General features: G+C 46.0%; 1 protein-coding gene across 3 annotated transcripts in view; it reads left to right on the top strand.

The window, feature by feature from the left end:
• The window catches only part of amot (angiomotin), a 172,810-nt gene that overhangs the window by 82,833 nt on the left and 62,562 nt on the right, over window positions 1–27,415 (top strand). For all 3 annotated transcript variants that reach the window (XM_061702365.1, XM_061702364.1, XM_061702363.1), the window contains 3 exons: window positions 4,060–4,152; window positions 6,054–6,199; window positions 12,845–12,994. In XM_061702365.1, the coding sequence (XP_061558349.1) occupies window positions 4,060–4,152; window positions 6,054–6,199; window positions 12,845–12,994 (389 nt within the window). The remainder of the gene's footprint in view (window positions 1–4,059; window positions 4,153–6,053; window positions 6,200–12,844; window positions 12,995–27,415) is intronic.

Here is a 27,415-nt window from a genome sequence, read left to right as displayed (position 1 = left end):
CGGTATGCGTTTTTTACCGTAGTGTAGCAGTGGTCTAAAGTATTATTTTCCCTGGTAGGACAGTCGATGTGCTGCTTGTATTTAGGGAGTTCGTGGTTGAGTTTAGCTTTGTTAAAGACCCCGAGAATAATGAGGGGTGAGTCCGGGTGTTTTTTTTCAATTTCGTTGACTTGTTCGGCGAGCGCTAGCAATGCGGCGTTCGTGTTAGCTTGAGGCGTAATATAGACTCCAACCAGTACGAACGATGCAAACTCACGTGGCGAGTAAAATGCGGGCTGCAGTGTGTGCTGAGCACCGTGACGTCCGTACACCATTTTTGGTTGATATGGAGGCATATCCCGCCGCCCTTTGTTTTCCCCGATGATTCCATGTCGCGGTCCGCTCGATGAATGTTGAAGCCGGGAAGCATGACGGCGCCATCGGGTACAGCTTCGCAAAGCCAGTTCTCCGTGAAGCACATGGCCGCGGAACGTCCGAAGTCTTTACTGGTCTTTAACAGAAGATGAAGCTCGTACATTTTGTTGGGTAGGGAGCGTACATTCGCAAGGTGGATCAACGGGAACGCCAATCTGTGTCCTCTCTTGCGGAGTTTCACCTGAATGCCGGCTCGTCTCCCTCTGTGGCGCCGCTTCCGCCTCTATGCGCCGAAAACCGCGGACGCTGCTCCGGTGAGTAACTCGGGGAAAAAATATGTTCATAAATGAAAGGAGGGGGAAGAGGGAGGCTACAGGGAGAAGAGATAGCGAGGGTGGATGACTTTAAATACTTGGGGTCAACAGTCCAGAGTAATGGTGAGTGTGATAAGAAAGTGAAGAAACGGGTCCAAGCAGGTTGGAACGGGTCCAAGCAGGTTGGAACGGGTGGCGGAAAGTGTCAGGTGTGTTATGTGACACTAGAGTCTCTGCTCGGATGAAGGGCGAAGTTTATAAGACCAGCCATGATGTACGGTTTAGAGACAGTGGCACTGACAGACAACAGGAAGCAGAGCTGGAGGTGGCGGGGAGAAAAGGAAGATGTTGATGTTCTCTCTAGGAGTGAGTGGGTTGGATAGGATTAGAAATGAGCTCATCAGAGGGACAGCCTAGGTTAGATGTTTTAGAGACAAAGTTCTAGAGAGCAGACTTCGATGGTTTGGACACATTCCAGAGGAGAGATAGCGAGTATATTGGTAGAAGGGCGATGAGGATGGAGCTGCCAGGCAAGTGAGCAAGAGGAAGACCAAAGAGAAGTTTGATGGATGTAGTGAGGGAAGACATGAGGGCAGTTGGTGTTAGAGAGGAAGATGCAGGTGATAGTCTTACATGGAAAAGGATCACACGCTGTGGCGACCCCTAACGGGACAAGCATAAAGGAAAAGAAGAAGTAGTAGTTGTGGCACAGTTAGGTTTCTCTCTCACATGCCCTGCGATTGGCTGGCAACCAGTTCAGGGTGTACCCCGCCTCCTGCCCGAAGATAGCTGGGATAGGCTGCAGCACTCCCGCGACCCTTGTGAGGTTAAGCGGCTTCGAAAATGGATGGATGGATGGCATTTAGGTTTCACTTCCTGTTCTACTACTACTGCTAAGTCACTCCACTGCCTCCAACCAATTTAAGGCGTTGTCTCTTACACAATCAGCTTCAGCTCTTTTACCTCCCTTTCCTCGCCTCCGTAACATAAAAATCCTTCAGAATTTTTTTACAATTCTACCGGATTTATTTTCGGACCACAGATGCCACTAGGTTGTGGGGATTGCAACCTAGGAATTATATACTGATCAATTCCAAGGCACCGAAACCTTTTTTAGAATTAACACGGCGGTATAATTCTTGGACTTAAAATCTTTAGTTGGTGTGCACACAGACAATTCAACCCATGGCGATATTTACGATTATATAAAAAAAAAAAAAAAAAAAGACTTGCTCCTCCTCTCAACAAAATGACCTTAAATTGGTCCATTATACCTAACGATACCTCTCAAACAAGATATTTTAGGGACAGTAATTTGGAACAAACATTGAAAGGACCACACCCTGATCTGGCAGAAATTAGTAAAAGGTTTTCTCCTCCTGCTTGGTCACCTCAAACAATCCGGGTCATGGCGCCAATTCTGTAAGGAATTCCTTGACGAGGCCCGAGTGTGCTCTCAGCCTTGTCAGTGAGGAAGGAAAAAGCCCTCATTGGAATTCCTTCTTCCCTGTTCTTTTCATGTTTGGTTGGCGATCTTGTCCCCAAATAAAACCCAGATAAAATCAACTTGTGTTTGTGTATTTATTACAGCAAGTAGGAATTACAAAATTACAAAGCTATGGTTGAGTATAAAAGCGAGCTGGACTCTCTTCCTTCTCTTGTAGGAACCAGAAGTCAGCCAGAAGTCGAGTGAGCATTGTTTTCAGACAATAGTTCTTTCTTCCTTTGCTGGGCAGCCCTTCCTTAAGTTAGCCTCAATGTTAAGGCTTCTTTATACTCGCGCGGACGGCGACCGCGACTAGACCATCCACCAACATCCCCCGGACTCACGGCTGTGGTGTTCTTGAGCAAGACACTGATACCCTGAAATGCTACCCGGGCGCTTCAGCTGCCCCCTGCTCCAGTGTGTTCTACTAACATGTGTATGTGTTCACTGTGATGGGTAAAATGCAGAGAACAAATTTTGTGTGCATGCATGCATGTTCATGACAATAAAGGTGATTCTTCTTCTTCAATGGCAACTGTGGAACAGTGTCTGCTAGAACAAATGGACCTAGATGACCAGATGATACATTTAATTATGCTGCAAAATTGATCGAGAGGGTGGCGACGTAGATGGTATGCTGAGTACGTCGTCACAGCATGTGACTAAAACGGACCAATCACGAGAGATGATCTCTGCGGCGTTCGACGCGCAGGAAAATTTTTTGCTGTGTGCGCGTCAAGCTACGCAGAGGGGCCGCGCGGGGCAATTCGTCGGTCACGTGATGCAATGCGGGCGTTGTCGGCCGCGCGACCGCGGGAGTATAAAGAGGCCTTTATCGGCGTGTGCCGTGTGTGTGTGTGTGTCTGTCTGTGTGTGTTGTGTTAATAACATCGTGTGATCAATTTTAACAAACAAACGCTAGTGTGTGTGTGGCCTGGTGTGTTGTGTAAGCGCCAGCATGGAAACATACCATATAATATAGTTAAGTATTGATGTTAAACACAATATGTGATGATTTATGGATGGCAATTATTTGGCTTGGGGCGGTGCAGCAGCGGTTGTGTCTTTCTTGCATAAAAACCCAGAAATTAATTTTCAGCCAGCATGAATGAAAGTTTGTGTGAATATTGACTGGCTAAAAGCTGTGACTGTGTGCGCCGGCGATTCAAATTCAGAATCAAAGCAGAAACAGTGGCCAACTGATCGGCCAGTCATGATAACAAACCACGCACACTGCGTGACAGTACAGTTGGGTTCGGCCCCGTCGCTTGGTGTGCGGCAACCTTTAGGGATAATTAAGATAATAACCACCCCCACACTGCATTTGTCAGCTAATGACTTGGCAGCTAGTCCGACCAAAGTTCGAGAATGAAAGAGCGCTTTGACACTGTGGCCGAAGCACTATCATTTCAAAGCCAAAAATTAAGCCGGGCTACATCCATCTATCCATTTTCCAAATCGCCTATACCCACTGAGGTCATTGGCGTGCTGGTGCTTAGCCCAACTATCTTTGGGCGAGATGCGGTGTACACCCTGAACTGGACGCCAGCCAAATGCAGGGCACATAAAAACAAACAACAGTTTTATGATAATGTTTTTATATGCTAAGTGCTAATGCTAAGTTGTCGACCTGGGGATGATGGATATGTGTGTTAGGCAATGTCATCCACTAAACCGCTCCACTAATTGAAAAATATAATTCTGCAGCTTAGTGATGAAATGCTACAGCCACAAGTGATAATGCAATGGAATCGCTATGTGTGCTTGCTTTAAGTGACAGATTTTATCTTTGTCCCAAATTACTCGGAATCATATTGACTAACGCCGAAAATGTTTTTTTTCTATTCTATTTAATTTTACGGCATCACAAGTTACATTTTAATGCTGTGTATTCTTGTCTAATAGACCGCATGGAGACCGCCAACAAGCAGCTCACTGCTAAAGAGTCTGATGGCTCAGAAAACAACCGTAAGACCATATCCCAACTGCTTGCAAAGAGTGAGAAGAAATACAGACACACACACAAACACACACACACACACACACACATTATTGACTTTATTTGAGTCTTTTTTGAGTACCCGGAAAAAACCCATGCAGGCACGGGGAGAACATGCTAACTCCACACAGGCAAGGCGGGATTGTGATGCGACTGTGATGCGAATGTGATAACCAGTCGTACACCGTGTCGCTGTATTGGAATATACTTATTGAAAGTGTGTGGTGGACCGAGACCAAAGCCTGCAGAGACAATATTGAGATAACAGCTTTGACGTTTTCAAGGCTCTGATTTATTTATTTATTTTTTAAAATAATGACTGAAAATACCAAATCTGAGACAATGGTCGTGGCTGGGATGAGAATCAGCACTTCCAAGACCATGGTCTTCAGTCGGAAAAGGCTGGAGTGCCCTCTTCAGGTCGGGGATGAGATCCTGCCCTAAGTGGAGGAGTTCAAATATCTTGTGGTCTTGTTCACGAGTGAGGGAATAATGGAACGGGAGATCGACAGGCGGAACGGGAGATCGACAGGCGGATCGGTGCAGCGTCTGCAGTGATGCGGACTTTGAATTGGTTGAAGAAGGAGCTAAGCCGAAAGGCGAAGATCTGTATTTACCGGTCGATCTACGTTCCTACCCTCACCTATGGTCACGAGCTGTGGGTCGAAATGAGTTTCCTCCGCAGGGTGTCTGGGCTCTCCCTTAAGGCTTCTTTATACCTGCGTGGACGGCAACCGCGCTGACGTCACTGCGGCTGTCCCTTGCGTAGTTTGCCTTTATACTTGAGCGCAACCCAGGCGCACTTGAAAGTGTGCTGCAGTTGATATTGGATAGGACCCACAGGGTGGAGTTTCCCCGGCATTTATTTTTTTTTTACATTTCCGGTAGCCGTTTTTACTTTCCTTTCAGAAAAATGGCAACCGCGACAGAAGAAATGGACCTAGATGACCAGATGATATGTTTAATTATGCTGCAAAATCGATTCAGAAGGTGGCGACGTAGATGGTATGTAGAACCAATGGGCACACTGGAATGTCATCACAGCATGTGACAAAAACGGACCAATCACGAGAGATGATCTCCGCGGCGTTCGACGCGCAGCAACTATTTTTGTCGGGTGCGCGGCAAGCTATGCAGAGGTGCTGTGTGGGACAATTCGTCGGTCACGTGATGCAATGGGGGAGTTGTCGGCCGCGCGACCGCGGGAGTATAAAGAGGCCTTTAGAGATAGGATGAGAAGTTCGGTCATCCGAGAGGAGCTCAGAGTAGAGTCGCTGCTCCTCCGCATTGAGAGGAGCCAGATGAGGTGGCTCGGGCATCTGATTAGGATGCCTCCTAGATGCCTCCCGGATGAAGTGTTCCGGGCACGTCACACCGGGAGGAGACCCCGGGGACGACCCAGGACACGCTGGAGAGACTACGTCTCTCAGCTTCCCTGGGTACACCTCGGGATCCCCGCGAAAAAGCTGGAGAAAGTGGCTGGGGAGAGGGAAGTCTGGGTTTCCCTGCTAAAGCTACTGCCCCCACGACATGACCTCGGATAAGTGGAAGAAAATGGATGGATGGATAATGACTGAAAATAGTATTTTAGTTTGTGTGTGCTAGCTTTGAGGTCTCTTTCATATCAGTTTAATTTTAGAGGTCCCCACAAAATTCAGATTGTAAATCAAACCCATTTTCATAGTTAAAAAATACAAGATTATGATGAAGACGCCAAAGACTGCTCATAGCCAAAATGACATAATCGGTCTCTCACAGCATTGTAGAAATTATGGCCCACTCTTGACTTGCTTTAATTTATTCAGATTTCCAACCATCAATCCATACACCCTGACATACACATGTAAAGAAGAATGACAGAGGGAACCCTTTTTAATGTGTGTGTTTGTTTTATGCTTAGACAAAGAGACTATGCGTGAGAAGGAAAAACTAGAGATGGAGCTGAATGCGCTGCACTCCACCACAGAAGACCAGAGGAGACACATTGAAATCAGAGACCAGGCCCTTAACAATGCCCAAGCCAAAGTGGTCAAACTAGAGGAGGAGGTAAGAGCAGGGCACTAACACACTAACTTTTCCACTGGTAGCACTAGTGTGACAAACTTTCTCAGCATGACCATGCATGCTGATGAATAGTAGTCTTACATAGATTGACAGTGACTCGAGTTGTGGTGTCTGCAAAATATTTTACTGTGAATAGGAAGTTTGTCTGCAACAAGCAGTGGCTGACAAAGCAGGTCACTTCTTTTATGTAATTGTGAAAAAGACAACAAAAACATTTTCAAATAAAAGAAAAGCAGAACAACAGACATGCATGTTTACATGTATTGTGTTCTTTTAATTTTCTTAAATACTCCAAGTAACTTAATAGCACCTTAACTCTAACTTAATATCAGCATTGCTTCACCTCCTGCACTTAACTCATCGTGGCCACTTCTTATAGTGGTGCCTCCTAATCCCCATCCCCTGGAAGAGCCACAGTTTAACATTTTAACATCCTGCATGTGTCAATTGTGGCCCCTCAACACTGACTGACTAAAACATATGTGTCAAACTCAGGCCTGAGGGCCAAAACAGGCCCAATGTAATTATATTTGGCCCACAAGACCATATCAAATGTGTATTAGAGCTGGCCCGCCAGGATATAGCACATACGGCGCTATTACTACAAATCCCAGAATGCTTTCCTTGTATGTTGGCGCATCAGTTGAGACCAGGAAGCGCCCCCACCATTTCTGTTGCTGTCTGAACAGATTTGATTTTTTTTAAAAAGAAACAAATATCTGTCTTTTATTGCACATTTCTCATCCCCTCCTGGAGCAGTCACCTTATCGTGGTGGAAGGGTTTGCATGTCCCAGTGATCCTAGGAGCTAAGTTGTCTGGGGCTTTATGCCCCTGGCAGTGTCACCCATGGCAAACAGGTCCTAGGTGAGGGACCAGACAAAGCACGGCTAAAATACCAACTATGATAAGTTAAATAATTGAACCACGTTTTCCCTTGCCTGGACGTGGGTCAGCGGGGCACCCCTCTGAAGCCAGGCCTGGAGGTGGGGCTCGATGGCCAGTGCCTGGGCTTGCACCCATGGGGCCCAGCCGGGCACAGCCCGGAAAGGGGACGTGTGTTCCCCTTCCTATGGGCTCACCACCTGTGGAAGGGGCCAAAGGGGTCGGGTGCTGTGTGTGCTGGGCGGCAGGCGAAGGTGGGGACCTTGGCTATCCGATCCCCGGCTACAGTAGCTGGCTCTACGACTTCACCTCTCTAGCACGGAAAGAGCCTGAGCTGGTGTGTGAGGTCGAGAAATTCCGACTGGACATAGTTGGACTCACCACATCACACCACTTGGGCTCCAGTACCAGTCTTGTCGTGAGGGTTTGGATTCTTTTCCACTCTGGAGTTACCCACAGTGAGAGGCGCAATGCAGGTGTGGGCATACTGATTGCACCCCAGCTCAATGCCTGAACATTGGAGTTCATCCCAGTAGACGAGAGGGTAGTCTCCCTCTGCCATAGGATGGGAGGATGGGTCCTGAATGTAGTTTATGCCTATGCATCCAATCAGCAGCTCAGAGTACCCACCCTTTTTGGAATCCTTGGAGGGGGTGCTGGAGAGCGCTCCCGCTGGGGACTCTCTTGTTCTGCTGGGGGACTTCAACGCTCACCTGGGCAATGACAGAGAGACCTGGAAGGGCTTGATTGGGAAGATCTGAATGATAAGATAAGAACCCAAGCGGTATTCTGTTGTTGAACTTCTGGGTTCATTACGGAATGTCTATAACAAACACCATGTTCAAGCATGAGGGTGTCCAAATGTACGCTTGGCACCAGGACACCCTAGACCACAGTTCGATGATTGACTTTGTGATTGTGTCATTGGACTTGCAGCCGCATGTCTTGGACACTCGGGTGAAGAGAGGGTTGGAACTGTCAACCGTTAACCACCTGGTGGTGAGTTGGCTCTGATGGTGGGGGAAGATGCCAGTCTGACCTAGCAGACCCAAACGTATTGTGAGGGTCTGCTGGGAATGTCTGGCAGAGTCCCCTCTCAGAAGATGTTTTAACTACCACCTCCGGCAGAACTTCGCCCACGCCCCGGGGCAGGCGGGGGACATTGATTCCGAGTGGACCATGTTCCACGCCTCCATTGTTGAGGTGGTTGACTGGAGCTGTGGCCATAAGGTGGTCGGTGCGTGTTCTGGTGGCCCAAGATCTACTTTTCAAGCAGCCAACCTCCCACGATCTACCTTCTTTTTGGGGGGCGGGGGCCGCTACCATGTCGCCGGTTTGTGAGCGCAGAGCGCTACCAGTGAGCTAAAATTCTGGGCCGCCGACACAGCTGAGCACCAATGTATGTTGATGTACCTTGCATCACCGCATGAGCCAATCTTGCACAACACAACATAATTAAAAATGTAATTTTTTTTGTCATTACCTGAGTTTACTCCGATGACTTGCACTGAAGTGAATCAGCCAGGGATGTGTCGTCAGTGTCGTATTTTCCATGCACAGTCCTAAAATGCCGCTCCTCATTTCCCTTCTTTGGTAATGCGATGGCAGACTAGCAGATGAGGCATACGCATTTCGAAAATGTCATCGTGAAAACATACTGCTCGTCCCATTCCGTATGAAAGTGGAAAGTTTTTGTCTTCTTATTTGGTCCAGCTCCCCCACTCATTTGTATACCCTTTCTTAAGTTTAAGAGAAAACAGAGAGAGAAAAATTGGAGGTAACTCACTGACTAGCTTGTTAGTTTTGACAGACTTGCCGCCGTTGTTTGCGCATCTGCAGTTACCTTTTAGCAGCGTTGTTTGCACGTGCGTGTGCTAAGTGTCGGAAAAATTCAGATATCATCGATTATATATGTATATCAATCAAGCAACGGGATGGATGATAGGCTGATGTCTTTTTTTTTTTTTTTATGTCACGTGATGTCATGCGATCTACCAATACTACCTTCGCGGTCGATCGCGATCGACGCAATGAACACCCCTGCTCTACAACATCTTGTGGACATCGGGTACAGTGCCTCTGGATTGCTAGACCAGGGTGGTGGACCCCTTTTTAAGATGGGGGACCGGTGGGTGTGTTCCAACTATAGGAGATCACACTCCTAAGCCCCCTTGGTAAGGTCTATTCAGGTGTCCTGGAGAGGAGGGTCCGTCAGGAAATCAAATCTTAGATTCAGGAGGAGGAGTGTGGTTTTCGTCCTGGCTGTGGAAGAGTGGACCAGCTCTACACGCGCGGAAGGGTCGTTGAGGGTGTGTGGGAGTTCGCCCAACCATGTGTTTTGTGGACTTGGAGAAGGTGTTTGACCGTGTCCCTTGGGGAGTCCTGTGGGGGGTGCTTCGGGAGTATGGGGTACTGAACCCCCTGAATATGGGCTGTTCGGTCGCTGTACAACCAGTGTCAGAGTTTGGTCCGCATTGCTGGCAGTAGGTCGGACTCGTTTCCGGTGGGGGTTGGAGTCAGCCAGAGCAGCCCTTTGTCACCGATTCTGTTTATAACTTTTATGGAAATAATTACTAGGCGCAGTCAAGGCGTAGAGGGGGTCCGGTTTGGTGGCCTCAGTATTGCATCTCTGTTTTTTGGAGATGATTTGGTTCTGTTGGATTCATCAAGCCGGGATCTTTAACTCTCACTGGAGCGGTACACAGCCGAGTGTGAAGCGGCTGGGATGAAAATCAGCACCTCCAAATCTGAGACCATGGTCCTCAGTCGGAAAAGGGTGGCGTGCCCTCTCCAAGTCGGGGATGAGATCCTGACCCAAGTGGAGGAGTGCAAGTATCTTGGGGTCTTGTTCACGAGTGAGGGAAGAATGGAACGGGAGATTGACAGCCGGATCGATGCAGCATCTACATTGATGCGGACTTTGTATCGTTGTGGTGAAGAAGAAACCGAAAGGCGAAGCTCTAAATTTACCTGTCGATCTACGTTCCTACCCTCACCTATGGTCATTAGCGTGAGTCGTGACTGAAAGAACAAGATCCCAGATACAAGCGTCCAAAATTAGTTTCCTCCGCAGGGTGTCCGGGCTCTCCCTTAGAGATGGGGTGAGAAGCTCGGTCATCCGGGAGGGGATCAGAGTAGAGCCACTCCTCCTCCACATTGAGAGGAGCCAGATGAGGTGGCTCGAGCGTCTGCTTAGGATGTCTCCTAGACGCCTCCTTGGTGAGGTGTTCCGGTTATGTCCCACCGGGAGGAGACCCCGGGGAAGACCCAGGACACGCTGGAGAGACTACGTCTCCCAGCTGGCCTGGGAACGCCTCGGGATCCACCCTGAAGAGCTGGATGAAGTGGCTGGGGAGAGGGAAGTCTGGGCGTCCCTGCTAAAGCTACTGTCCCCGCGACCCGACCTCGGATGTGCGGAAGAAAATGGATGGAAAATTTCTATATTTCTACTGAATTGATAGTGGAGCATTTTAAATCAAAATTGAATTGCAACCTAATGAATCAATATCGAATCAAATTGCAACCTTTAAAATCAAAATTAAATGGTGACATTCTGAACAATGCCCAGACGTACTATTCGGCATGCCTGGCTTGAATGACATGAACATCAGCCCATGCAGACGTGTGAACAGGGGATTTCCTAGGTTAACCATCTGCACTCCTCCTCACACTCACAGTCCCGGTAATGTCGTCAGCAAAAAGCATTACGCGTGCCCAGAATTCATTGCCGTGATGTTTACATTTACATTACAGTAAATCAAGCTAAATTTTGCTCCTTACTTGCATTTTTTTCCCCTGTCGATACTGTTAAAAGTGTGTGCATTAGCTATCCATCGAGCTAAGGTTGTTATTTGTGAATTTATTTCATAAAACTCTGACAGACAGACAATGTACTCAGTAAGGTTTCTTTATCTACTGAAAACATTAGCCCAAGTGACCTTCTATGAGTCATTGGTGCCACATTGAAATCAGTTGACTGTATCAGGGATGTGCAGGTGAGTAATTGCACTACATTGAACTTTTAAAGAAAATCTGCGATGCACTGAATCAACAATAAATAGACTTCACACCGATCTGATCGGCTTTATCGGTATCGGCCGATAATTAGCATTTTATGCTCATCGGCTTTCATGTCATAATTTGCCGATCTGATCAATGACATCATTGATTGGCTCTGCAAAAGACATTTACTCCGCATTGCGTACAGTATATTTGAATACAAAATATATTTATTTATTATTATTTATTTATTTTTCGCCTTGTCGCGTGTCTTTCGACGTAGTACTGTAAATATCTGACCGCCAATAAAGTTTTTTTTTTTTTTTTTTTTTTTTTAAAGCGTAGGCAGTGTGGGACACACATGTAATGCCCTAAATTTGGGCTTCCATGATTGCACTATGTCAGACTACTGCAATAAAATCTTGTTCCGGTATCACCGCATCCCGTCTTTTACGATCACTGGGCTTTATCTTGTAAACTCAAACGTGACTGGGTACACTCGTTACCACGGCCACGACAACAACAATGGATTGCGCATGTATTGTGTGAGGGGAAAAACGTATGGTGTTGATAATGTTGATAATGATAATGTAATGTTGGTTCGTCCTGACAAGAGAATATTTTTGAAGATATTCAGTACACAATAAATGAACACGCCATTTACATAGACACATTGCTCCATCTTGTGATTGTATCGGTGATCAGTTATCTTTTTTTTTTAAACTCGCTGATCGGTGATCAGCCCCAAAAATCCTGATCGTGTAAAGCCTAACAATACATGAACCGTGACATAACGAGGGAATACTGTACATCAAATTTTAAATACAGTATAAAGAATCAGATACTGGCAGATGGGCACCTGTTTCGAGGAGGACTTGTATGAGGAGATCCACCGGTATTCCAATCCAACATTGTACCAAGAAACACAGGAGCTCTCGTTTCATACAAGTCTGTGCTGGTGTCATTCACTCTGTGGTTGGAGATCTGGGGCGGCAATAAAGGGGACTGGTTGCACCACGCTGCCACACAGACAGAATGCACATTATAACAATATTTTCACTCGTGTTTCTTGTTTAACTATTATAAATGCTTTTAACTATTCTTTTTTAATTCATGCCTTGCTTTTGATTTTGTTAATTACTGCCACTTTTGCACCTTTTAACCTCTGCTTCTCAATGTTCGTAGATATGTACAATAACTGCATGCTTGTTTAATGGATGCTTCTTGTTGTGATGTCTTTTAAATAAGACTGCCATTACTGGATTCCAGAATTTCTTACAGGATAAATAAATCTACCAACCTTCAAACATTGACACATCAAATATTGTTCAATAGTCTTCCATTCAACTCTTTTCTCTGCACACTTCCTAAAGGAAAGAAGAAATACACAGCCTGTACTTCACTGGCTGTTCACATCTGTGATAGCTTTTTGTCGAGAAGTCCTCCATCTCATAGCATCCTGAAAAAAGGATCAAATAAACAGCCGTAATCTTTTCTAAACATGACAACTGTAATGTAATGCCGCAAGTCATCACCTAAACAGAAATGTTGTTCCCAAGGAAAAGGTTCCTGGACCATCTCTAAAGTATTACAGGGACCCTATTCAATCCCCAAAATTACCAGGAACTTTATTTTCGGAAGAATTCCGGTGGTGTGAACATGCCATGTTCCAACAAAATGTATATAGTTTTGGGGAAAAGTTGAAAGGGCCTTAACAGCCTGTGTCTGTGTGTGTGTGTGTGTAGCTAAAGAAGAAACAAGTTTATGTGGAAAAGGTGGAAAGAATGCAGCAGGCTCTGGCTCAGCTACAGGCAGCTTGTGAGAAGAGAGAACAACTTGAACATCGACTTCGTACAAGGCTGGAGAAAGAGCTGGAATCACTACGCATGCAACAGGTACAAAAACCTATATTGATTTTGACAGATGACAGAAAGTCTTACATCACAGGTGCGTCTAACTCGTTTTCATTGTAGGCCACATTGGAACTAGAGAAGCCGGTAATAATTGTGAAACCATATTACTCTATGCAAAACAAGACACAAATAACCAGAGCCCTAAACTTTGGGTAGCAATTTATTTTCTGACATGTCCATTTTTATTTGATCGCTGACTGTCATACTAAAAATCATGCAAGTTATTTTATTTCACATTACACAGACACACTTTCAGAAGCAATGTGTTATGATAAGTAGCTGTATTAATTTTACATCCTCCCCTTTGCACACCTGCATAAGCATGCAACTGACTAGCCTACAAGAGAGTAGTTCGAGAAGTTGGGACTTCATTGGAATGTAAAATGTGAATAAAAACAGAATACAATGATCTGCAAATCCTTTTGAACCAATATTCATTTGAATAAACTACAAATACCAGATATTAAATGTACAAACTCATGACGATTTCATTTTCAATTTGACGCACAGCCCCAATTCCAATGAAGTTGGGACGTTGTGTTAAACATAAATAAATACAGAATACAATGATTTGCAAATCATGTTCGACCTATATTTAATTGAATGCACTTCAAAGACAAGATATTTAACGTTGAAACTGATCAACTTTATTGTTTTTAGCAAATAATCGTTAACTTATAATTTTATGGCTGCAACACATTCCAAAAACGCTGGGAGAGGGTCATGTTTACCACTGTGTTACATCACCTTTTCGTTTAACAACATTCAATAAACGTTTGGGAACTGAGGACACTAATTGTTGAAGCTTTGTAGGTGGAATTCTTTCCTATTCTTGCTTGATGTACAGCTTCAGCTGTTCAACAGTCCGGGGTCTCCGTTGTCGTATTTTACGCTTCATAATGCGCCACACATTTTCAATGGGAGACAGGTCTGGACTGCAGGCCAGTAAAGTAAAAGAGTGCGGGTCTCTTTTTACTACGAAGCCACACTGTTGTAACACGTGCAGAATGGGGTTTGGCATTGTCTTGCTGAACTAAGAAGGGGCGTCCATGAAAAAGACATTGCTTTGATGGTATGTTTCTCCAAAACCTGTATGTACCTTTGAGCATTAATGGTGCCTTCACAGATGTGTAATTTACCCATGCCATTGGGACGAACACAGCCCTATACCATCACAGATGCTGGCTTTTGAACTTTGCGCCCATAACAGTCCGGATGGTTCTTTTCCTCTTTGGCCCGGAGGACACGATGTCCACAATTTCCAAAAACAATTTGAAATGTGGACTCGTTGGACCACAGAACACTTTTCATCAGTCCATTTTAGATGTGCTCGGGCCCAGAGAAGCCGGCGGCTTGGGCCCAGAGAAGCCGGCGGCTTTTGCTTTGCATAGTAGAGTTTCAAGTTGCACTTACAGATGTAGCGCTGAATTGTATTTAATGACATTGGTTTTCTGAAGTGTCCCTGAGCCCATGTAGTGATATCCTTTACACATTGATGTCGGTTTTTGATGCAGTGCCACCTGAGGGATCGAAGGTCACGGGCATTCAATGTTGGTTTTCGGCCTTGCCGCTTACATGCAGTGATTTCTCCAGATTCTCTGAACCTTTTGATGATGATATGGACCGTAGATGATGAAATTCCTAAATTCCTTGCAATTGTACGTTGAGGAACATTGTCCTTAAACAGTTCGACTATTTTCTCACACATTTGTTCACAAAGAGGTGAACCTCGCCCCATCTTTGCTTGTGAATGACTGAGCAATTCAGGGAAGCTCCTTTTATACCCAATCATGGCACCCACCCGTTGCCAATTAGCCTGTTCACCAGTGGGATATTCCAAGCAGGTGCTTTTGAAGAGCATTCCTCAACCTTCTCAGTCTTTTTTGCCACCTGTCCCAGCTGTTTTGGAACGTGTTGCAGCCATAAAATTCTAAGTTAATGATTATTTGCTAAAAACAATAACGTTTATCAGTTTGAACATTAAATATCTTGTCTTTGTAGTGTATTCAATTATATATAGGTCAAACATGATTTGCAAATCATTGTAATCTGTTTTTATTTCTGTTTAACACAAGGTCCCAACTTCATTGGAATTGGGATTGTATAATGGGTCAGACAGAGATGTGACAACAATCTCAAGACAAAATTGGCAGCATGTTACAATGGAATTGTAAGTTAACTGTTTAAGAAGTTAATGGCAAGAGGGAAGAAGCTGTTGGAATGTCTGCTTGTTTTAGTTTGCATTGATCGCTTGCGCCTACCTGAGGGAAGGAGCTGGACGAGGTGGTGACCAGGATGTGGAGGCTCCAAGAGGATTATGCATGCTCTTGTCTTAGTTCTGGCAGCTTGCAAGTCCTCAAGGGTGGGTAGGGGGGTACCGACAATCTTTTCTGCAGTTTTGATTGTCTGTTGCTGTCGGAGTTTGTCCTTTTTTGTAGTAGCACCAAACCAGACTGTGATGGATGAACACAGGAATGATTTGATGGCTGGTGTGTAGAACTGCCTCAACAGCTCTTTTTGAGGATGGAGTTGATGTTGATCTCCCACTTCAGGTCCTGAGAGACTGTAATTCCCAGGAACTTGAAGGTCTCTTCTACGGTTGACACGGGGCAGTCGGACAGCGTGAGGGGCAGCTGTGGTGAAGGATGCCCCCAGAAGTCCACGATCATCTCTGCAGTCTTAAGAGTATTCAGCTCCAGGTTGTGTCGGCCGCACCACAGCTTCAGCCGCTCCACTTCCTGTCGATACGCAGACTTGTCGTCTGCAAACTTCAGGAGTTTGACAGCCGGGTGCGTTGAGGTGTAGTTGTTTGTGTAGAGAGAGAAACTACTCACTGTAGTTGTCTCGCCATGCTGCACTATTTGTATATACTGGCCACTCATGCCAGAGTAGCATCTGCCGGTAAATAAAGAGCTTCACCTTTCGGCTTAGCTCCTCCTTCATCACAACAGACCGATACAGAGGCTTGTCAACCAGGACAGCCCCACAACATCCAGAGCCTTTAAGAACTCCGGGAGAATCTCATCGACCCCTGGGGCCTTGCCACCGAGGAGCTTTTTAACCACCTTGGTGACCACACCCCCAGAGATAGGAGAGCCCGCCTCAGAGAACCCAGACTCTGCTTCCTCATGGGAAGGCGTGTTGGTGCTCTTCCAAGTATTCTCCCCACCGACTCACAACAGTGCCCCATCCCCACTATACACAGTGTTGACAGTGATTCCCCCTCCTGAGACGCTGGATGGTGGACCAGAATGTCCTCAAAGCCGTCCGGAAGTCGTTCTCCACGACCTCACCAAACTCCTCCCAAGTCCGAGTTTTTGCCTCAGCGACCACCAAAGCTGCATTCTGCTTGGCCAGCCAGTACCCATCAGCTACCTCAGGAGTTCTCTCGTTGATGAAGCCGTTCAGCAAGTGTGTGTGTCTCTCTTTCACAGACATACACGTCCTAAAAAAAACCTGAAAGGTTAAATTGTGTAATATAAAATGAAGCTATTACTCTTCCATTTGGCAAGATCTTTGGACCTTTGGATTATTTTGTCACTTTGTACCATTTAAAATGTAAGAAAATGGGGAAAAAAAAGATAATTTTCACCTGATCTCGATCAGCTGAAAATCATGTGATTGACCCTGATTTTCGATCGGTAGATCCCATCTAAATAGTTAATGAAAAAAAACATCCCCTGTTAAGACTCCAGGAAAAGAACAAACTATAGTAGTGTTGATGGCTTTTCCATTCCATTCTTCTCTTTCCTTTCCAAGAGTCTCTTGACCTGATGAAGCTCATGCTTCAGGTTTTCTAAGTCTTTATCATACACTTCAGCAAAGGCAAGTAAGAATGTAGACCTTCTGAGGTAGAAAGACTGGATTTCTTTCACTACTGTACAGTTAGGCTCAGAAACCTACCTCTGTACCTTGATGGTCATGAAATCTAATATATATATATATATATATATATATATATATATATATATATATATATATGGATGGATGGATGGATGGATTGCTTGGGTAGGTAGGTTCGTAGGTAGATAGATGGTTAGCTAGATGGATAGATAGTAGAGTTGCAATAATACATGTATCTGTATCGAACCGTTCAATACAGTGGTGTAACAAACCGAGACCACTGGACTCAGAATCAGAATCATCTTTATTTGCCAAGTACTGGAGGTAAAAAAAAACACAAGCAATTTGTCTCCGGTAGTTGGAGCTGTTCAAGTAAGACAACACAGTCTTACACAACACACAATACTGAGATGAGACATAAAAAATATAAAATCAGTCACTGAGCAATAAAAGGTTACCAGTAATGTGGTAATGCAATTTTTTAATGTTCTATTTTATTTTTTTCAATTGTGCAAAATGATGCAGAGTCCTTGAGCAATTACAGCAGTTTGAAATGACTAATAGAACAATAGTCTGGTGCAGTGAACATTGTACAAATGGCACAGAGACTTCAAGAAATGTATGCTGTTTAAAGTGACTAGTAGTGCGATAATCTGGGACAACGTCAATTGTGCAAATGGTGCAGATACTTCTCAAGCACGAGTGGCCAGTGTTGGTCAACAACAGATATGCAAGGAGTGCAGGGTGGCTAGACTACTACAGTGAGTGCACGATTAGTGTATAATTGGCCCGACAGAAATGTGACAACAGCCTCAAGACAAAATTGGCAGCATGTTACAGTGGAATTGTAAGTTAACTATAAGAAGTTAATGGCAAGAGGGAAGAAGCCATTGGAATGTCTGCTAGTTCTAATTTGCATTGATCAATAGCGCCTACCAATAGCGCCTACCTGAGGGAATCCAAGAGGATTTTGCATGCTCTTGGGGGGGTAACGACAATCTTTTCAGCAGTTTTTATTGTCCATTGCAGTCAGAGTTGGTCCTTTTTTGTAGTAGTAGTAGTTTCTTATCCGAGGTTGGGTCGCGGGGGCAGTAGTTTTAGCAGGGATGCCCAGACTTCCCTCTCCCCCAGCCACTTCATCCAGCTCTTCCGGGGGGATCCCGAGGCGTTCCCAGGCCAGCCGAAGGACGTAGTCTCTCCAGCGTGTCCTGGGTTGAAAACCACACTGCTCCTCCTGACTCTGAGATTCAACTTCCCGATGGACCCTTCTCCTGGACGCCGGATGGTGGAGCATCATTTCCTCGAAGCCGTCCGGAAGTCTTTCTCCATGGCCTCACCGAACTCCTCCCATACCAGAGTTTTTGCTCTGGTATGGGAGGAGCTGCATTCCGCTTGGCCAGCCAGTAGCCATCAGCTGCCTCAGGAGCCCCATTGGCCAAAAAGGCTTGACGGCATCCCTCACCATTGGTGACAAGCACCGACCACCTTATGGCCACACCTCCGTTCGGCCGCCTCAGCAATGGAGGCACGGAACATGGTCCACTCGGACTCGATGTCCCTCGCCTCCCCCGGAACATGAGCAAAGTTCTGTCGGAGGTGGGATTTGAAACTCCTTCTGACAGGGGATTCTGCCAGACGTTCCCAGCAGACACTCACAATACCTTTGGGACTGCCACGTCGGACCGGCATGTTGTGGTGATCTTGGATTTAAGAAAGCAGTTTACCAACACCTGCACTGGACATTGCACCCCAAATCATGACTGACTGTGGATATTTCACACTGGACCTCAAGCAGCTTGGCTTCTGTTCTTCACCCGTCTTCCTCCAAACCCTCGGACCTTGATTCCCGAATGAAAGGCACACTTTACTTTCATCGGAAAAGAGGACATTGGACCACTGACCAACAGTCCAGTCCTTCTTCTCCTTGGCTCAATTGAGACGCTTCCTACGTTGGCTCAGGCTCAGAAGTACCTTGACCCGAGGAACTCAACAGTTGTAACCCATCTCCCGGATGCGTCTGAATGTGGTGGTTTTTGGAGCAGTGACTCCAGCCTGATTCCACTCTTTCTGGATCTCTGCTATAGTCTTGAATATTCTCTGTTTGATAATCCGTTGAAGCACATGGTCATCTGGTGCATCTTCTCCTGCCACATTTTGTCCTTCCACTCGACTTTCCATTGCTATGCTAGGACACAGCACTCTGTGAACAGCCAGCCTCCTTAGCTATGAACTTTTGTGGCTTGCCCATCCAGTGGAGGATATCAATGATGGTCTTCTGGGCAGTTGTTAAGTCTGTAGTCTTCCCCATATTGAACTCAACTGAGACAATTGTACCAAACTGAAGCAATTTAATGACACGTGGGGAAACCGTGCAGGTGCTTTAAGTTTAGTAGATGATTAGTGTTTGACACTTTAAAACATCTATGGCCTGCAAAATGTGGGCTAATTTCTTCAAAGTATGACATTTTTTTGAATTCCTGATTTCGGGGGTTTTATGAACTCGAAGCTAAATTATGTAACAATAAACAAATACTTGAAATTGTGGGCCCTGAATCTACAATCTATTAAAGTTTAACTTTTTGAATGGAATTATGGAAATAAATAAACTTTTACATGATACTCAAATTTTTTGGAAAGGGTCTTTACATTTGGCGGCACGGTGTATGACTGGTAAGAGCAGGGGTGCCCAAACCTTTTGGCTCAGGGGCCACATTGCCGTAAAACAATTCTCATGCGGGCCAGCATTAATTTTACATGCTACCGACGAGGGGAATGCTTTTTTGTATTTTTATTTTACTGTTTTACTATGCTGTCTGCTGCTAGGTAGATCTTATAACTGCCTGACCTGGATAAATGAAGGTTAAAATAAAAATTAATGAAATGCAAAATAAAGTATTTTTATGAAATTTGACTCAAACTCAAACTTTATTCATCAGAATCAACAAACAACATGTTTGCATTAATGTCAAAGGTGATACTGAGATCTTGACTGCAGTAAATGGGGCAGGTCTGGCTCAAAAGCGGTGGTTTTAATGCGCAAGATGTCACGCAGGTGGGAGTCACTTAGTCTTGTCCTCACGCGGTTCTTATTCATGTTCATGACTGAGAATGTCTTCTCACACAAGTATGTCGAGCCAAACAAGCTCAACATTTTCTTAGCAAATGTAAGAATCTCTTGGAACCTGTCTTTATCCAGCTGCTGGTAAAAGTTGACAAGAGGGAGTTGTTGGTACCGGCTGCGACACTCTGTGTCACACTGCAGCTCAATGAGCTCCAACTGCAGGTGGGCTGGAACGTCACTGAGATCCACGGAAACGGTTTGGCACATAGAACTTTTTGGTGAATAATACAATGGAGTTTTGTAGCTTTACCTCCTTCTTCGCTTCCTTTGTTACACACTAGGGTTGATAATCCACTGTGCTCGCCAACCATGGCAGGTGCGCCATCCTTAATAATCCCCGTGATTTTATTCCACTTTAATTTTATGTCATGTACGACGGAACAAACAGAAGCAAATAAATATTTCCCTCTTATTTGGTCCTTAATCAGAATCAGAATCAGAATCAGAATCATCTTTATTTGCCAAGTATGTCCAAAACACACAAGGAATTTGTCTCCGGTAGTTGGAGCCGCTCTAGTACAACAAACAGTCAATTTACAGAACACTTTGGGGACATAAAGACATTGACAAAAAACAATTGTGCAAAAAGATGCTCTCTCTAGCACTTAGAGCAGTTCGAACGACTAATATTGCAATAGTCCGGTGCAATGACCATTGTGCAAAGGGCGCTGAGACTTCAAGGAGTGTATGCGGTTTAAAGTGACAAGTAGTGCGATCATCTGGGACAATGTCGGTTGTGCAAATGTTACAGATACTCCTCAATCAGTGTGCAAATGGAGCAGATGCTACTCTGGCATGAGTGGCCAGTATATGCAAATAGTGCAGCATGGCGAGACAACTACAGTGAGTGCACGAGTCATACATAATTGGCCCCACAGAAATGTGACAACGAACTCAAGTCAAAAAATTGTCAGCTTGTTGTAATGGAATTATAGGTTAGGTGTTTAAGAAGTTGATCGCAAGAGGGAAGAAGCTGTTGGAATGTCTACTAGTTCTAGTTAGCGTTGATCGGTAGCGCCTACCTGAGGGAAGGAGCTGGAAGAGCTGGTGACCGGGGTGCAGACGGTCCGAGAGGATTTTGCACGCCCTTGTCTTAGTTCTGGCAGCGTGCAAGTCCTCAATGGTGGGTAGGGGGTTACCGACAATCCTTTCAGCAGTTTTGATTGTCCGTTGCAGTCGGAGCTTGTCCTTTTTTGTAGCAGCACCAAACCAGACTGTGATGGAAGAACACAGGACCGATTCGATGACCGCTGTGTAGAACTGTCTCAGCAGCTCCGGTGGCAGGCCGTGCTTTCTCAGAAGCCGCAGGAAGTACATCCTCTGCTGGGCCTTTTTGAGGACGGAGTTGATGTTGTTCGCCCACTTCAGGTCCTGAGAGATTGTAATTCCCAGGAACTTTAAGGTCTCGACGGTTGACACAAGGCAGCTGGACAACGTGAGGGGCAGCTGTGGCGAAGGATGCCTCCTGAAGTCCACGATCATCTCTACCGTCTTGAGCGTGTTCAGCTCCAGGTTGTGTCGGCCGCACCACAGCTCCAGCCGCTCCGCTTCCTGTCGATATGCAGACTCGTCACCGTCCTTGATGAGGCCGATGACAGTGGTGTCATCTGCAAACTTCAGGAGCTTGACAGTCGGGTTCGCTGAGGTGCAGTCGTTCGTGTAGAGAGAGAAGAGCAGCGGAGAGAGGACACAACCTTGGGGCGCCCCAGTGCTGATGCTGCGTGTGGATGAGGTGGCCTCCCCCAGCCTGACCTGCTGTGTCCTGCCCGTCAGAAAGCTGTAAATCCACTGGCAGATGGCAGGTGAGACGCTGAGCTGGAGAAGCTTGGTTGAAAGGAGTTCAGGGATGATGGTGTTGAACGCTGAGCTGAAGTCCACGAACAGGATCCTCACGTAGGTCCCTGCACTGTCGAGGTGTTCTAGGATGAAGTGCAGTCCCATGTTGACTGCATCATCCGCAGACCTGTTCGCTTGGTAGGCAAACTGCAGGGGGTCCAGCAGGGGACCTGTGACACTCTTGAGGTGGTCCAGCACGAGACGTTCAAAGGACTTCATGACCACAGATGTCAAAGCGACAGGCCTGTAGTCATTCAGACTAGAGATTGCAGGTTTCTTGGGGACTGGAATGATGGTGGAGCGTTTGAAGCAGGATGGAACTTCGCACATTTCCAAAGATCTGTTAAAGATCTGAGTGAAGACTGGAGCGAGCTGGTCCGCGCAGACTTTGAGGCAGGATGGGGACACATGGTCCGGTCCTGTTGCTTTGTTAATCTTCTGTTGTTTGAAGATGCGTCTCACATCCTGTTCATGGATGGTTAACGCAGAAGTCAGAGGTGTGGTTGTGGTCGCGGGTGCGGCCGGGTTGGTGTGTGGAGTGAAACTGTCCTTTTCAAATCTGCAATAGAAGGTATTCAAGTCGTTGGCTAGTGTGCTATTGTTCTCAGCTTGGGGGGATCGTCGCTTGTAATTAGTCAGCGATTGGAATGCACGCCAGACTGATTTCGAGTCGTTCGCGCTAAACTGTTTTTCCAACTTTGCTGCATAGATCCTCTTTGCAATGTTAATTTCTTTAGTAAGCTGGTTTCTAGCTCGATTATACAGGGCCCTGTCCCCGCTCTGATATGCATCTTCCTTAGCTTGGCGAAGCTGCTTAAGTTTAGCAGTGAACCACGGCTTGTTGTTGTTGAATGTCCGAAATGATTTTGTTGGTACACAAACCTCTTCACAGAAACTGATATAGGATGTGACAGTGTCCGTATATTCATCCAGGCTGCCAGCTGAATTTTCAAAGACACTCCAGTCTGTGCAGTCTAAACAGCTTTGAAGTTCCATCTTTGCTTCATTGGTCCACTTTTTGACTGTTTTCACTGTAGGCTTCGCACATTTAAGTACTTGCTTGTACGTCGGTATTAAGTGAATTAAGCAGTGATCAGACGAGCCCAGGGCTGCACGAGGTATAGCACGGTATGCGTTTTTTACCGTAGTGTAGCAGTGGTCTAAAGTATTATTTTCCCTGGTAGGACAGTCGATGTGCTGCTTGTATTTAGGGAGTTCTTGGTTGAGTTTAGCTTTGTTAAAGTCCCCGAGAATAATGAGGGGTGAGTCAGGGTGTTTTTTTTCAATTTCGTTGACTTGTTCGGCGAGCGTTAGCAATGCGGCGCTCGTGTTAGCTTGCGGTGTGATATAGACTCCAGCCAGTATAAACGATGCAAACTCACGTGGCGCGTAAAATGGTTTACAGTTCAGAAACAGCGACTCCAAATGCGGGCTGCAGTGTGTGCTGAGCACCGTGACGTCCGTACACCATTTTTCGTTTATATGGAGGCATATCCCGCCGCCCTTCGTTTTTCCCGATGATTCCATGTCGCGGTCCGCTCGATGAATGTTGAAGCCGGGAAGCGTGACGGCGCCATCGGGTACAGCGTCGCAAAGCCAGGTCTCCGTGAAGCACATGGCCGCGGAACGTCCGAAGTCTTTACTGGTCTTTAACAGAAGATGAAGCTCGTCCATTTTGTTGGGTAGGGAGCGTACATTCGCGAGGTGGATCGACGGGAAGGCCAATCTGTGTCCTCTCTTGCGGAGTTTCACCTGAATTCCGGCTCGTTTTCCTCTGTGGCGCCGCTTCCGCATCCATGCGCCGAAAACCGCGGACGCCGCTCCGGTGAGTAACTCGGGGAAAAAACTGAGCGGATTTTCGAAAGTTGGTGACAGAAAGTCCGGAGTAGCCTCCTTGATGGTTAGCAGGTCTCCCCTTGTGTAAGTGAGTCGTGTAAGGTCTCCAAAGACGGACGAAAAACACAAAAACGAAGACAATACTAGAGAGCGCGTTACCGAGGCGGCCACACTGGTAGGCGCCATCTAAGGCTCTGGAGGTCAAGTAGCTCTTCACGCATGTTCATTTCACTGTCCACTCCTCTAAAAAAAAAATCAGTAACTGAGCGCTGTCGGATGCATCCGTGCTTTCGTCACAGGCTCACGAAAAAAAAATCAAACTCCAAACTCCACTCCTTTTGCGTCCAACTGTCTCTTAATATCAGAAGAAACTTCATCAATCCTTCGTGACACTGCTACGAGCCAGGAAAACATTGGCGAACTGTTGCTTTTTCTCAGGACAAATGTTCTCCACCATTTTCATCACACAGTCTTTAATAAATTCACCCTCAGTAAAAGGTTTGCAGTGCTTGGCAATCAGCGTTGCCACCTCATAGCTTGCCTTTGTTGTATTTTCATTCGACTCACTGGCTCTTGTGAAAAAGTGTTGCTGTGCCGTTAAACCAGCTTCCAGTTGCTTAAATTTTTCACTGCGTTCGTTCCCAGTTAGCTTGTCGTAATTAGCATGTTCTGTCTGGTAGTGCCTCTTTATATTGAACTCCTTGAACACAGCCACAGTCTCTTGGCAAATTAGGCAGACGCAGTTGTTTCTAAACTCAGTGAAAAAATATTCAGACTTCCATTTGTCCTGGAAACGTCGGCCCTCGCTATCAACTTTCCTTTTCTTACTTCCAGTTGCCATTTTAGAAATTGGCAAAAAACAGATCATGCGCAAAACGGCCCCGAGAGAGTTCAGCCACAAGTTTACTGCCATCCTGTGGTGAAATATAAAATTGCGCGTGTATTTTGTACTGCCGGGCCACATATTATTGGTTTTATGACAGAGGCTTCGGGCCAGTGTAAATATGAACACGGGCCGGATTTGGCCCGGGGGCCGGACTTTGGACATGTCTGGGTTAGAGCCTCTGCCTCACAGTTCTGAGGACCGGGGTTCAATCCCCGCCCCCGCCTGTGGTGAGTTTGCATGTTCTCCCCGTGCCTGCATGGGTTTTCTCCAGGCACTCCGGTTTCCTCACACATCCCAAAAACATGCATGCTAGGTTAATTGACGACTCTAAATTGCCTGTAGGTGTGAATGTGAGTGTGAAAGGTTGTTTGTTTGTATGTGCCCTGCGATTGGCTGGCAACCAGTTCAGGGTGTACCCCGCCTCCTGCCCGATGTTAGCTGGAATAGGCTCCAGCACGCCCGTGAACCTAGTGAGGAGAAGCGGCTCCGAAAATGGATGGATGGATGGATGGGTCTTTACATTTGATAAAAATCCTCATCTGCGGAGAACCCCAAACTTTCTGTTGATACCAGACATGATTTTCTTATTTTGTACACAGCAGCAGCCGATTAGTGTCATTGATTTCTCATCGCTGTCAGTGAAATCACCATGAGAAAAGTTCTCATGGTGATTTCACTGTACCCTCTCAATTAAAGCACATTTTCTGAGACATTAAGGTAAGAAATTCACATCAATTGGTTGGAAAGTGAGCGTTTCTCATTTTTCTGGTGTTTGAATCACATCTGAAAGTCATCTTTTTCATGTAGTCAATGCTTTATGGCAGCCATCCCCAATTAGCAGCACGCGGGCCATATCAGGCCCGCAAGAGCCAAGTGTCTGGCCCATGTCCACTCAGTGACGCTGGAACCTTCCATGAGGTGAATAAAGTGTGTTTGGCTCATTTGGACCTCATCCCACACCATAGACTTGACCGGTGATGTCCTTTCGCAAGTGTACATACTACGCAGTAGGGCGTGTTCTTCCGGGATACACCAGCCAATCATAGTGGAGCGGCATGTGTCCTGGAGCCAGTAATATTGGGATAGGGCGTACGGGGAAGATGTGCGCGTGCTTCGTCGACACCGTCAGTAACCATCTACCGACCACCTTAGAAAAGTGAAATATGACCTGTAAGTAATATTAATTATCAACCGAGAACAATATAACCTTTGCAAAGAAGCGCAAGGTGGCCCAAGAAAATCGTCAGTTCAAGTGACAGTGGACAGACCAGTTCTGTTTTATATTACCAGAACACACCAATGCAAAACCGACATGCTTAATCTGCACATAGACTGTTGCTGTCTGCAAAGCTAAAAATCTAAAGCGGCACTTTAACACCACGCATGGTGCCAATGCCAATTACCCAATAAAATGGGATCAGCGTAAAAAGAAAATAGCAAGCAAGCATGTTGACGGCATACAAGCAATCCGTTTCTACTTTAAACAAGTCTACATCAGCACAAGAGAGCGCAAAAGCTGCATCACTGCAAGTTTCATGGACCATTACAAAAGCTAAGAAGCCATTTGCTGATGCCGAATTGATTAAAAAGTGTGCAATTGTAATGATAAGGGAAGTTTTAAGTCATTATGCGAAAAAGAAGAAAGAAGCTGTGGAGCTGTTAAAGCAAGTGCCACTGTCGGCTAACACAGCAACAAGAAGAGTCGAAGTTTTAGCAGAGGATTGTTTATCCTGTGTACTCACCGATTTGAAGAAAGCAGAAGCCATTTCACTTGCCATGGATACGTCGTGTGACCAAACCGATATGGAACAACTGGCTGTGTTTGCAAGATTTTTGATGGGAAGACATTTCGGGAAGAGAAGCTGGCTTTGTTTCCTCTACCGGGGAGCACAACCAGGGACATAGTCTTTCACGAGTTGACAAATTTCTTCGAGAAGAATGGGTTGGATTTGACAAAAATTGTGTTAGTTGTGGCGGCACGGTGGTCGACTGGTTAGAGCGTCAGCCTCACAGTTCTGAGGACCCGGGTTCAATCCCCGGCCCCGCCTGTGTGGAGTTTGCATGTTCTCCCCGTGCCTGCGTGGGTTTTCTCCGGGCACTCCGGTTTCCTCCCACATCCCAAAAACATGCATGAATTGGAGACTCTAAATTGCCCGTAGGCATCACTGTGACTGCGAATGGTTGTTTGTTTCTATGTGTCCTGTGATTGGCTGGCAACCAGTTCAGGGTGTACCCCGCCTCCTGTCCGATGACAGCTGGGATAGGCTCCAGCGATGACAGCTGGGATAGGCTCCGCGACCCTAGTGAGGAGAAGCGGCTCAGAAAATGGATGGATGGATGGATGTGTTAGTTGTGACGGACGGAGCTAGGGCTTGGTGAGCCAGCTTTCCACCGTTAACCCAGCACTGCTGACATTTCACTGCATCATACACAAAACACTGCTCTGCGCTAAACTCAGTGGAGAAATGCAACAGGTGGTGGATACTGTGACACGACTTGTTAACTTCGTTCATGAGAGCTCCAGTCTGCAACATTGTCTTTTCAGAGCATTGCTGGAGGAAATGTCAGCTGAACACAAGGATCCTTTGCTGCATAATGTTGTTTGATGGTTGAGCAAAGGCCGTGTGTTGGAGCGGGTGTCTGACCTGCAAGGATGAGCTTGCATAATTTTTTTCCCAAGCTGCAGAACAAAAATGCGTAACAATTTCTGACCTTTGTAAATGATAAGAAGGTGATGGTAGATGTTAATTTTTTTGTGTGACATCATGTCTCATCTAAATCACCTAAATCTGCAACTACAGGGCAAATACCACACTGTTGCTGACATGTACGAAGCAGTTGAAGCTTTCTAGTCAAAGCTGAACGTTCTGGAGAGAGAGAT

Source organism: Phycodurus eques, chromosome 17 (assembly GCF_024500275.1).
Source record: "Phycodurus eques isolate BA_2022a chromosome 17, UOR_Pequ_1.1, whole genome shotgun sequence".
Taxonomy (NCBI): Eukaryota; Metazoa; Chordata; class Actinopteri; order Syngnathiformes; family Syngnathidae; genus Phycodurus; species Phycodurus eques.
Note: the sequence above shows the minus strand (reverse complement) of the source record. Positions and strands in the feature narration are given on the sequence as shown.